General features: G+C 39.0%; 1 protein-coding gene across 1 annotated transcript; it reads left to right on the top strand.

The window, feature by feature from the left end:
• The first annotated feature begins 890 nt into the window (after positions 1-890).
• LOC130184736 (adhesion G protein-coupled receptor E3-like) lies at positions 891-4,910 on the top strand. Its single transcript, XM_056400779.1, has 12 exons — positions 891-938; positions 1,151-1,180; positions 1,301-1,463; positions 2,076-2,251; positions 2,348-2,560; positions 2,670-2,873; positions 3,078-3,319; positions 3,444-3,510; positions 3,603-3,694; positions 3,856-4,015; positions 4,156-4,221; positions 4,603-4,910. Exons 1-12 carry the CDS (start codon positions 891-893, stop codon positions 4,657-4,659), a joined length of 1,518 nt encoding a protein of 505 aa, XP_056256754.1. The 3' UTR covers positions 4,660-4,910.
• The last annotated feature ends 8,355 nt before the right edge of the window (positions 4,911-13,265 follow it).

Here is a 13,265-nt window from a genome sequence, read left to right as displayed (position 1 = left end):
TATGTGACTTATGATTTTACTATTATACATGTTACTTTCATGTGTATGTGTTTTCTTTCTCTACAGATATAGATGAGTGCAGTGAGACACCAGGACTATGTGGTAAACAAACTGTGTGCACAAACGCACCAGGGACCTTCTATTGTTCTTGTCCAGAAGGATTCTACCCATCAACTGGAATTGTGTGGAGTTTGGGTGTTTCATTTTGTCAAAGTAAGCTTTGGATGCAATTGGTTGCAGTACGTACAGTATACTGTCATTTTCTGAAGTGGTGAAAGACCTGTACATGCTTTTTACACTGACTTTTACACTGACCCAACAGGTCTTCAGCAGATTCTAGATGAGATAAAACCCCCCGAGGTAAATATGATCAACAAAGTGGCATTGTGGAGAAGAACAATCTTACTAGCCAACCATTTTTGCAAACACAAAGACGTGTAAGATGATGCAGTATATCACCAAAAAAAACCCAAAATGAGCAGAATCAAATTTAGGTTTCATTGCTTCATCTTATGGATAGATCCAAGTTCCCCAGGACACAAGTTAGTTAGCTTGACAAATTACTCATGCCTCAATAAAATCTAGAACTTACACAAATACATATTTTTAATAATGACACCTTTGTGTTGTTAGCATTCAGTATGCAACAGTGACTTTAGAGGGGTACACAGCTAGAGACTGGGTCATTCACCACACACAGATGCACTAAACCACTACACTTGTAATGTGAGTAGGCAGATATGAAAATGTTGGGATATCTCATGTTGCTCAAATAATTACATCATTTGCCACAAGATATAAAGGTTTAAATATTAAACGCTGCAAACTACATTCTTTTGCTGTTGTATTTGCTGCAGGGGCAGACAAAAGAGAGAGCTTTTCTTGGCAACATGGATCAACAACTGATAGAAAATGAAGGCATAGTCTTACCAGAACCGGTAAGTGGACAGCAATGAGTGGTGGTCCCCCACTAGAAACCTTTGAAAAGGACAACTGGTGAAATTGATCAGTTATGACCGATTTCATGATGATGAAGATCTCTACACTCGAGCGCTTAGAAACATGGATTTCCTGAAGTGTGCAGAGCTAGTTTCACATAAACTGGAAATGAATTCAACTCTGCCTCTCTTTCTTGTGCTTTTCTCTGCAGACTGTAGCAAACAGCTTCTCAGCATCTATGGTAAATGTTCCATAAATCGCTATAACTGAGTTGCTTTTGGGGGACGTTTTTTTTGTGCTACATTGTGTTTGTATCACCAGCCAGGTCAGTTCTTTATCACAAGTATTTTAATCATTACAGGAAGTGTCAGGTGTTGGACCACGTGCCAAGTCAATCACAGTGAGCAGCAAAGGCGACGGGGAGACCGGCAGCGTGATTCTGGGCATTTCAGACCGTTTAGTGTCTGCGATGGTGCAGCCAGGTCAGAACCAAACCAAGACAACCATGAGGAGTCCAACAGTGGGTAAGACAGGTTCATCTTACTTCAGTGTAGACATTTACTGTATCTGGACTGGGTGGACATCAAATCAAGCTATTGTAACACTAATCTGCGTGTTAGATTTAAGTCTCGAAACTATCGGACCAGGAAACATCAGTGGCGAGAGCTCTCTTCTCTCGTGTAATAGAAACAGCATGCAGATCAATCTGGAAAGTATGGCTACGAACAACAATGGTGAGAAAAAGCTCATAATCAAAAAAAGATGATAGCAATTACAAAAGTATACATGTTTTTTTTTTTTTAAAGAATCATACCTGCAATGTTGCAGCCATGTATACTACACATTAGGTACAGTATATTGCCCACCTTTTTTTAAATTAATTTTCGCCATAGTAAATCACCCTGCACAGACTTAACCTTAACTACTTTTATTTTGTCAATTTTATGTTATCCCTGTGTGCTTAGGAGAGATTCATTTTAAAGTTAACTCTCAAACAGTAGATAAACTGAAGAAAACAAGTGTCACCATTCACAATATGACATACATATTCACAACACTAAAACTGACTGTATTGTAAAGTGGTATTTTAAGGTGTTTAAAAGTGTTGCTCATCCTCACAATGTGTGCATTCCCAGGTTCTGCAGCAGCTGCCTTCATGACATTAAATGGGATGGAGAGTCTTCTTAGCCACAAATACTTTGAAACAGAGAACAGTACAGAAATGTACTCAGATGTTATCACTGCAATCTTGCCCTCAATGAACAACACCAACCTCACAGAGCCTGTCAACTTTACCATCCATCACAAGAAGGTGCGGGCCAAATTTATTTATCCATCTACGTTTGAAGATAAATGCAATGCAATCTTACAGCATATCTAAAGTTGTTTGTTTCTCTGGTTCCATCAGGCAGTACCTGAATCTGGTTTGGTAACCTGTGTGTACTGGGAGTACAAAACACAGGAGACAGCAATGGGAGAAGGAAGTAAAAAAAGAGGAGAAAAGACTAAGACTATGCGTTGGTCAGTAGAGGGCTGTTGGGTTGCGCACACTAATGAAAACTACACAGTGTGCAGCTGCTCTCATCTCTCCACATTTGCCCTCATCATGCAGATAGGCGAGGTATTATAGATTTGTATGTGTGGATGTGTATTTGCTAATGCAGGTTCCCACACCCGACATCAGGCTGATCACAGCATATGTTTGCACTATGTGTCTTTTGGCTTTTCAGTCTCCACCAGAGGATCCTTTCTTAGAGTGGCTGAACCGGGTGTGTGTGATTTTCGGATTATTCTTCTTTGCACTGGCCATCCTCACCTTCCTCCTGTGTAGCTGGAACCCCAAGATCAACAACACGGCCCGTCTTCACCTCTGTATCAGCCTGGCCTTGTCTCATCTACTGCTGCTGTGGAATGACAGATATGTTGAACAAGAGGTACAGTGAGATTAAGATGCAGGTTGTTGTTGTTATTGCTTTCAAAAAGACTACATGGGCCCTCACACATGCATTTTATAGGGGTCAAACTAAAACAAAGAATGATCTGCTGGCAGTGTTAACAGTTGTGCATGAAGTTTGGAGGATAAAAGAAAGGAGAAAGCATTTTATCGGTTTCAAGATTCATTTTCTGTGTTTCCACAGTTGGCCTGCACCGTCATGGCCGGGCTTCTCCACTTCTTAGTTATCGCAAGTTTTGTGTGGATGCTGCTGGAGGCCCTGCAGCTCCACCTGCTGGTCCGAAGGCTCTCCAAGGTGCAGGTCATCCAGAGGGATGGCCTCCCTCGGCCAATTCTCTACCTGATTGGCTATGGGGTTCCATTTGTGATCGTGGGTATTTCTGCACTGGTGTATTCTGATGGATATGGTGCTACTGAGGCAGAGGTGTGAGTAGCATACACAGTGATACACAGATTGGTTGTGTCTTTACGATGAATTTTTATCCTCTGTACTTAAATGGGTTTTTAGCTTTATAAGTCTGGATAATGGTGTGTAATGTGTGAATTACAGGTGCTGGCTGTCACAACAACGCAACTTCAACTGGGCTTTAACAGGACCAGTGATTACTGTCCTTGCAGTGAGTCTATTAGCATGTTATAGTATAAGCAGCTGCAATGAGGGATAATAAGGACACCTCAAAACTCATTCTAAATGTGTTTCCTCTGTTAGCTTAACTGCGTCTTGTTCTGTGCTACTTTATGGAGTCTGAGACCCACCTTGGCCAACATGAAGAGTGATGTCTCTCAGTCCAAAGATACAAGGTGAGTGTGTGTGTGTGTGTGTTCGACCATTAACTACAAAGTGCAACAAACAAAGTACACTGCATCTGTTTAATCAGAAAAAAGCCGTTTGATTCTAAGTGCAGAGTCACTGAGTAGTTGGCAGCTACTCTGCGCTCACTTTGTATTTGTTTGGTTTGCAGATTGATTGTGTTCAAGATCCTGGCCCAGTTTGTCATTCTGGGCTGTACCTGGCTTCTGGGCCTTTACCAGACGAACCTTTTTTTTCAAGTCCTTTTCATAATCCTAAACTCCCAGCAGGGCACCTTCCTCTTCATCGTCCACTGCCTGCTCAATAAGGAGGTAAACTCTTTATGCAGTTCAGTGATATTTTTTCACAGAGCACTGCTACTAACTAATGACAGCAATAACAGTAGCCCTCTTTCTTTTTCATAGCATTAACACATAACTCTTAACAAGTTGTATTTCTTTGTATTTTCTAGGTTAGAGAGGAATACATAAAATGGCTGACCTGTTCCTTTAACAAGTGGCGAGAAGAAGGATCTGTGGTGAGCTTTAATAAGGAAACAACAACGCATAATATCAGGAGGCGTTTTAATAATTGTTAAACGTTGACAATTTTTTAACTATAAATCTTTCTCTTTTTGAAATGCCTTTGTTGCCTTTATATGACTATCAAAACCACAAAGACACAAAATAGTATGCTGAAGAAACAAAATAACCCTCCACACTTAGCATTTCCATTACAAACACTGGGTGATCCCAGGAGTGTCTGCATGTGAATTGTATACAAGTCACTCTACAAAAAGTCTTGTTTTCTAATAGAAATTGTATATTTTTGTTTTAAAATCTCTGTCTGAAATGATAATTGGTGTAATGTTGTATGAATTTCCCTCCAACCATCCAACATTAACAATGTATTTCAACAGAAAGATGCTCCGTCTGTCTCTGAGGACTTGGACAAGGCTGGAGACCAGACAGGCTAATGGCGAGGAAATAAGTATGGCAAAAGGACCAGGAAGAGAAATGCAAGCCTTATTCAGTTTTCAACCATTCAGCTGTATCTACTATGATTTTTTTCTGTCATTTTGTGCTTAGGATGGTGTTCACTTGGACACAACACAACAATACCTGATCATCATTATCGCCGTTATTTTCCTTGTTCAACACAGGTTTCTTCTGCTTTGTTATATAGGGCACTTCTTTCATCATTTTATTGTTTTGAGTCCATAATAAATTTCTGCTGCATCAATCATTTCTCATTTGTTTATGTCCTGACAAATACACAACTCAAGGTCCAGCAAATACTGCTCTGTGTGAACCTCCTCTGTGACTGTGTTTGTGGTGTGTTGATGTATGTGGTGCGTCGCGTAGAGCTACGCTTCACCTAAAGCTCAAATTTGTTGGTGGTGTCTCTATAGTGTTAACATTGTTCATATTGTAGCTTTGAAAATCTGGTTTCACTTTCAGAACAGAGCATGGTTATAAAAAAAATATAAATAATATAATATTATAAAATATAAAGACTTTCAAATAATTAGATAAGGATAAGTATTTGCAAATTGCTATGCCAAGTGGTCAGCCACCTGGGTTAGCTGTGTTGGACTGCCCTAATTAGGCCTAACGCTGGGAACACACCGCCTGCTTTGCATGAGCGTGGCGGCTGACATCGCTGAACTGCTGCGAGAACCACGCGTGTGTTCACACTGGCTACGTCTTTGCTGCTGCCAGCTCTATCTTTTGGAGGTTTCTTAACGTATAACTTTAATGAATTCCTGACTTTTCTTTTCGTTTTTTCTTTTTTTTTTGGCAAAACACGTCACTAAAAGGGCACTGTCTCCACATGCAGCTGCTAAAATGGTTTAAAAAAATATATACTTCTATTTTTTCATGTCTGTATCATGTTCAGATGCAGCCTACACATTGACAATTATAGTGGAAGGTGTCAGTTGTATGTAATGTCGCTGGTATGATCAACAGGTCTTTTTCTCTGTTTATTTTTGCTAGGACATGCGCACGGCACACATGAAAAATAGGCACTCTGACCTGTTAACATGCGCGCTAAAATGAAAATCCTCAAGTTCCGCAGATGCCATGCTCACGCCACCCATCCGATGTGTTCCTGACCTAAGAATTCTGCCCTGAGCTCACGGTCTGGTTTCTCTGCTGTTGTACAGATTTGATCAGAAATGTGTGGTTTCAATGAATGGTGTGAAACCTCTACCGTTTAATACTCTTTTTTTTTGTTTGTTTGTTTCATGGCACCAGATATACTGTATGTACATGACAGAACATACAAACAGAGAGTAGTTACTGCCTTTGCCTCTGCGGTTTGCATTGTAAACAAAAATGCAAAATTGTAAAACCTGAGCAAAAGTTGAATGCATTCCAGATGACTTGCTGCCAGGATGAGCATTACCCAAATGAACTGACACACAAGAACAACTTGAGCAAGGAGAAGTGTTAAATACTACAGTCATCAACAAGACTGACAAACATTAACCGGAATTGACAAACAAGAATTTATATATAAATAAATAGACTTCTAACAATAATAACTGTAAGTGCACAGTAGATGGTATTGGATACAATGGTATCAATTGGTACACTCTTTGAACAGGTAAAAAGTCCAGTAATGATGACCATGACGAAGGCCATAGGCCGAAACCTATGGTCTGGTAATGGATCACCGGAGGTATGAAGTATTTTTGTAGGCTAACCCAGATGTTAGCTTCACCCTGCACGGTTCCATTGAGAAAAAGCCAGTGGGATTTTTACATGAGCGTTTTGAATTACTTTAGAAAAACAAAAGGTCATGATACTCGCCTTAATACAATCATTAGAAGTAAAAAGCTAATGTTAAGCTATAAAGACTTCGGGACAATGGAACCGGAAGTGCTAAAATGCTAACTAATTTCCGGGCGTCAGGTGTCAGGACTCATTCCTGCGACACTTTGTTTAACCTCACCACTGATATCATTTGTTCAGATTATATTCTCAAAGTTTCAACCTTTCTTTATAAATTGGTCTACAAATGTTTTTTTACATGCACAAACTTGAATTTCTCACGCAGATTTATTTTACAGGTTTACTAAGGTTGATTTACAACATTTACAACAGCAAACTTTGAAATTATTTGTAGGCTACAAATCACTTTACAAGTTCAAAATCTCGTTGACCCTATTGACCCCATACTATTTTGCGTGATTTTAACATCCTTTCCCTGAACTTTTCAGCTCCACATTTGCATTTTTTTTAGCTTGGTCACTGAACATGATTGGCTGGGGGAGGGCCACATATGGACAGTGTTCGTTCATTGAACGTTTTCATGTTTTTTGTCAATGCTAAACTGAACGAATTAGTTTACAAATGATGAAAGTGAGGGCTGCTCACATTTTACGGCACGCCGCATGACGTCCCCACAGACACGGCCCAGCATGGCTGGTGCTAGCCGTACAGACGGTTTTAAATGTAACTCATGTCTGTGATTCTTCAGTGGTATACAATAATTCACTTAGTTTGGGAGTGGCAATGATTTGGGGCTAGTGATGGATCGGTAGAGGGAGGTTCTATTGAAAAAGAATAGCAGCCTATCTATTTAACAAACAAAACAAAAAACCGCAAACTAGTTCATTTTTGAAACTGTGAACTTAGTTCAAAATTTAAAAAAAAATGAACTATGAATGTGAACTAGTTCATTTTCATCTGTATAAACTGAACTTTGAACTAGTTCTTTTTAAGTGTTAACTGGCACCACACTGCAAATGGAGATTCCGGACACAGAACCACATCTTTTACACCATCAAATACATGTGTATCCTGTAGCGCCCCCATCTGTGCCTGGGGCTAGGGTTTAGTTAGACCTATTTCCATCGCACTGTGTCACCACTGGATAGGGCTTAGTTCAGGTTGTGGTTAGACATTGCAGAGATAACTGGTTTGGTTAGGAAAGGGTCGAGACCAGGTTAAGGTGAGAGGAAACACATGCAACATTAGCATATCTTAGATAGAACAAATACATGGGCCGAATATCCACCATGGACAAGGCAAGCTGACACCTACTGTACCAATATCTATGTGCACAATACATATGTGACACAGTCAACAAAACAAAGAATATAGACAGCATTAAAATCTTGTTTAATTAAACCTTGGTACCACGATCTGGATTAAACATCTGTAATAGAGGTGCTTGGTGACTCCCTCTTTCTCTTTCTTTGAAGTGGATTTGCATTGTTTTTTTGGGGTTTTTTTTTGCATGCGCACCAAACCTTTTAAAAACATTCTTTTGGGTGCTTTGCAAATTTTAGGATGCAGACGTTGGACAGTCAGACTTGATGAGCACATTTGATGTGGGATTCGTCACAATGAGCCACTGTGCATCGTTACTTCTCCTGGGTGAGTGAATTTATGTTTCATATAAAATGATAGATGAGTGCTTCCATACTTGTAACTTTAAGTTAATTTATTCGACTAGTCCCCATGAAGTTAATTCAAAATCTAGTTTGAAAATAAGTTCTTGCACAAAAAAAACAACAATTCAGACCTTTTTTTGATCAAAGTTTTGTTTTTGCCTTGAAAGGGATGTGTTCTGTTATAACTCATGCTTTATTTTAATTTTAGAGAGACACTTCATGGCACCTGAACAATTAAGTACTTATAACTTTGGAGGGTGTCCATCAAATTTACTTTACTGGTATTTCATTGATATATTGAGAGGAAAAATAATTTAACCTGCATAATAACTTGTTAAAATATAAAGGGCCATATAATGGGTGCAATTGTTTTTTTGGTTTTTTTTTGGAGGTTAGGGAGTTGTCATTTAAATTAGAGGTGCAATTGTTTTCAGGTCATCGATTATTATTTTCCATAACATTGTCTCATTTTTGTTTTAGGTTTACTGGTCATCCCTGTGACAAATGGTTTTCCTCCTGGTATGAATGATGTTTACTTAAGGCAAGACAAAATGTTCTTCTAGCTATATTGAAACAATCATAATGTCATTGCAATTGTTTGCCGTCATGCAGGTTCTTGTGATGGATACAGCAACATAACGGAACCGTGGCGAAACCGAGCATTTGAATCTACTTCATTCGCCGGCTTTCCCAAAGATGATTTGGGGCTTCTTAACGAATGGTGGCGTTTCACAGGGATTGGAGGAGACAGAGTTATTCAAAGTTGTCTTACAAGCAATCGTGGCGGCACAAAGAAAACTATTCATACTTTGGTTGTGCCTTCGAGTTCTGAGTCTGTGAACCCAACATCAGGGTATGCGTATGGTTACCATGTTAGTTGTTATGGCGTTTACTTGTACATAGACGTGGCCCTCTGTCCTGGAGGATTCTATGTGTACCGACCAACAAGTCATACTCAAGACTCCATGGGATACGTGACTTGTGAGTAGTGATGTTTAAATGCGTTTTTTTTATTTATTTTTTAAACTTTTCTGTCAACATGTAAAGCCTGGTTCAATTATATTTCTTTTAAGTGAGAACATCTTCAAATGGCCGTTACTTAGAAAGTGGCATTACAGGCAACTAGATTCAATTCCCAACTAACAATAAGGGCTATATCGATATGAAATTATATTTATTGAGAGTCAAGATATTTTTCCTTTTGGATGTAAGGTCTCTGATTTGACAAGTGTGTCTTAATTTTTTTTTTTGAAAATTGTGTTATATTGATTATCCTGTCACGAAAACTTGGGTACAACTGGGTGATACAGCTTTGAATGACAAAAATTTTGTATTGTGATCAATTCATCTTCAGAGAATGCTAAGAGTTGAAGTTCTCATATTTGTTTAATAATGCAAAAGTTGCTACACTGGACATTGATGGCTACTGACAGTTATCAGTGATCTGCTCAACCGTCACAATACATATAATAATTTTCAGCCCTGACTTACACATAACAGGAGCTAAGAGATCTCAAAGTCAGTTTTAAATCTTAACATTGTAGGGGTGAAGTATCTTTCAAATGAAAACCAAAAGAATAGGTGCACCTATAAGTCATACATTGAATCAAAAGTTGCATCTCAGGTGAGAGGCCATAAATGGAGGCAAGATGGTCAATACTGAGACTCTCTGGGACAGAAGAAAATAAGAACTTTGATGGTGCTTCTCAGGGATTGGAGGAGATAGATTTGGTTTAAAGTCCACTTGTATTTCCAACTACTATATGATAATCTTGGTTACTGTAATGGTGTATTGTAATCTACATGTACAAATCATTAAAACACCCATATGTTACTATAGCTAATTGTTGCAGTCCTATGTTTTCAGTCTATTTAACAGCAAAATAAATTTTGCCCGCATCTCTGTTTAGATCATCATGATTGTAAACCAGATTCCTGTGGACCACTGAGTGAGTGTACCTCTAATGGGGGCTGCATTTGTGTTTCTGGGTATGAAATCCCTCCAGAACACCTACCCGAACCAGATTCATATGGTTGTGTTGGTAGGTAAATTTCATTTCATATTAACTGAAGAAAATCTTTTTACATTTCCATTTTACATACACAGCCGCTTGAATTTAGACAATATTTTATGTATAAAGAACACATACTGTAGGCATCCATAACCATATGAAATTATTTGCATAAAATGAAACATCCATAATGTCATTACTAGCTGAAATTATGGGTGGTTAGGCTATGATTTTCAGGATGTGCACATAGACATATTTGTAGTACTGTAGATTTATAGCATCTAGACCTCCCCCAATTACAGTGGGAACATTGAAAATATTAGACGTGCAGTGCATACAGCAATAATGACCATTGCTACAGTCCTTTATTGTTACTCCCAAGTATAAAGAACATCACAAGGCCTCATGTGCTCTTAAACTATGCAGTCTGTTTGGTGTGTACGTTCTTTAAAATCTGTAATGTATCTTGTCAGACATTGATGAGTGTCAGAGGACTGCAGACATTTGTGGTTCTAATTCCAACTGTACCAACAACATTGGAGCATTCTTCTGTACCTGTCTGAATGGATTTAATGCAACAAATCCAGCATCACCACCTGGAAAATCCAACCCATGCGCAGGTACTATTTTGTTTCACTGTTGATCTCAAAGTTATGTATTTTTCTGTGGAGTTGCAGTGGCATATTTGTGTAATGCAAGTTGTGACTCCAGTTGATTTTTTATTTTATTTTTTTTATCTGAGGAGATGATGGGACCGCTCTGTCATCTCTGTCCTCTGTTTTTGTTGCTCACAGTGTGATATGAGTCTGTTGTGAATTGCTTTCTATAGATATTGATGAATGTCTTGACAAAGTCTGTGGAGATCACGGGGACTGCCTCAACAACCAAGGAAGTTATGTGTGTAACTGCCATGACGGCTATGTTGTGGCTGATGCAACCACTGTTTGCCAAGGTCTGTACTATACTATACTATACTATACTACACCCAAGTCTATTATGCACGAAATGAGAGATAATCCAAAATGAGCCATTTAGTTGTCAAAGCTCTTCGGGTATTGACAAGTTTGAACTTTACTCACAGGGCCAGTTATATTACGCAACAGTCTGGGGAGGTACAGTGGACTACACACGCAAATCTTAAATTAGTTAGCTATTTTATATTATTATAGCTATTTTGGTCACAGACACAGACAACTACAGACTTTGACAGTAAAATAAAATAATGATTGTATCCTTGCTAATATAACACAATGTTTAAATGCTGTAATCCACTATAATAGTTCATACACATTTAGCAGAGTATCAACAAAAAAAAATATTTCAGATGCTCAGAAAAACCCATCGAGCTTCCTAAAAACTAATGTCCAGGAACTTTCTCGGGGTTAAATGCTCCTTCAACATATTGGGATTTGTGGTATCACAGCAATGCTGATACATTGGGAGAATAAAGCAAATTAGTCCACTGATGTAGCAATAGTGCAGTGGTCGCCTTTCTTCACGCCATTTGTATAAAAATTCACAACAAAGCCTGGACTTCACTGTTGTTCAATTGGTTGTAAAATATCTTGGCCGCTCCATCCTGATTGTTGTCTACAAGCAAAACCATGTGTTTGCAGTTGTGTTCAGTCTGGTCAAAGTTCAATAAATGAGAACCTTGTCACTTAAAGTAACTGTTGCCTCCTCAGATATCGATGAATGTTTCAACTTAACTGTCTGTGGTCCTGATTCTGCCTGCAACAACACGCAGGGCGCTCATACCTGTGAATGTCTTCTGGGTTACGAACCAACTCAACCAGCTGCAGAACCCAGCGGGACCAACATCTGTATTGGTATTTACAGATACGACCATAACAAACCTTAGAGTTGAAATGTCTCTGTGTGTTGATTACTGTTTGTGTTTGGTGTTTGAAGATTTAAGAAGTGAACACTTAAGCAAAAGCCAAAAGAAAAAAAACGGATGAGCAACTCTTCCTCAGTTGACTGAGAATGTCTTTCAACAGTTACATACAGAGTTGATGCCAGTTGGTGTTGAAGCTGTTCTGGTGGCATCACCTTGCTAACACACTTTATGTCTGTTTTCTCCTTTAATTTGTCACCTGAATTTTATCTGCACCAAGGTTATGTTTTCACCCGTGTCTGTTTATTTGTCAGCAGGATTACACCAACTGTACTGAACCAATTTGCACCACATTTAGCGGAGGAATGGGGCACGGGCCAGGGAAGAACCCATTCAATTTTGGGGCAGATCCGGATCATTTACTATGAATTAGAAAAAAACATTTTTCTGCTGTGTGTTATTGACTTTGGCTTCGGCAGAGGTCTGCACTCTCTCAGTGCCCTTCTACTTTAATTTATGTACTTTTACAGATGTTGATGAGTGCGTCGAAAATGCTACCATCTGTGGACCTAATGCCAACTGCACAAATTCACTTGGATCTTATGTGTGCACCTGCTTTCCTGGTTATCAGCTGAGCAATCCAGACATTATAGGCAGCGTGGCTAACCCATGCACAGGTGTGTGCTCTTGTTCGGTATCTGTGTGACATACATTGTGCTTCTGCTTTTTGAATATATATGGATCAAATGACCCATGTGTTCTCTCCCCTACAGATATAGATGAGTGCAGCGAGACACCTGATATATGTGGTGAACAAACTGTATGCACAAATGCACAAAGCACCTTCTACTGTTCCTGTCCTGATGGATTCTATCCTTCAACAGGACTCTTGTGGAAGATGGGCATCTCAGTTTGTCAAAGTGAGAAAAGTCAAGTTTAAGTTCAATTAAGATTTATGAAAATGTAAAGATGTTCATGTATGGTATTTTCCAAATCACTAACAGGTCTCGGAGATATTTTAGATGAGCTAGTACCACAAGAGGTAAGACTCATGGACATTTTCCTAGATAGCTAATATTGTTAACCATGTAATGCATGACAATGTTCAATCAAATATCCCAGCTCCACTCAAATACAGCTGCAGGGTTTTAGGATCTTGGGTGGAAGAAATGTAGTTCCATGAAAAACAGACATCTCGCTTTGGTGCATAGAAAACTTTGAGATTACATAACGTTGGACTGTACCTTTCTTTTAATATAAAAATGTCTCATTGTCCGCAGACAGTGTAGCAAGTAAACAATACTCCCACATTTATTGCAGGGTCAGAC

Source organism: Seriola aureovittata, chromosome 17, assembly GCF_021018895.1.
Source record: "Seriola aureovittata isolate HTS-2021-v1 ecotype China chromosome 17, ASM2101889v1, whole genome shotgun sequence".
NCBI classification, from domain to species: domain Eukaryota; kingdom Metazoa; phylum Chordata; class Actinopteri; order Carangiformes; family Carangidae; genus Seriola; species Seriola aureovittata.
This window is presented reverse-complemented; position numbering and strand designations above follow the sequence as displayed.

Coding starts and splice junctions, on each gene's coding strand:
- LOC130184736 (XM_056400779.1), top strand. CDS start 891: ATGGATCAACAACTGATAGAAAATGAAGGCATAGTCTTACCAGAACCG. Junction 939..1,150: donor GCATAGTCTTACCAGAACCG/GTAAGTGGACAG, acceptor TTTTCTCTGCAG/ACTGTAGCAAACAGCTTCTC. Junction 2,874..3,077: donor ACAGATATGTTGAACAAGAG/GTACAGTGAGAT, acceptor GTGTTTCCACAG/TTGGCCTGCACCGTCATGGC.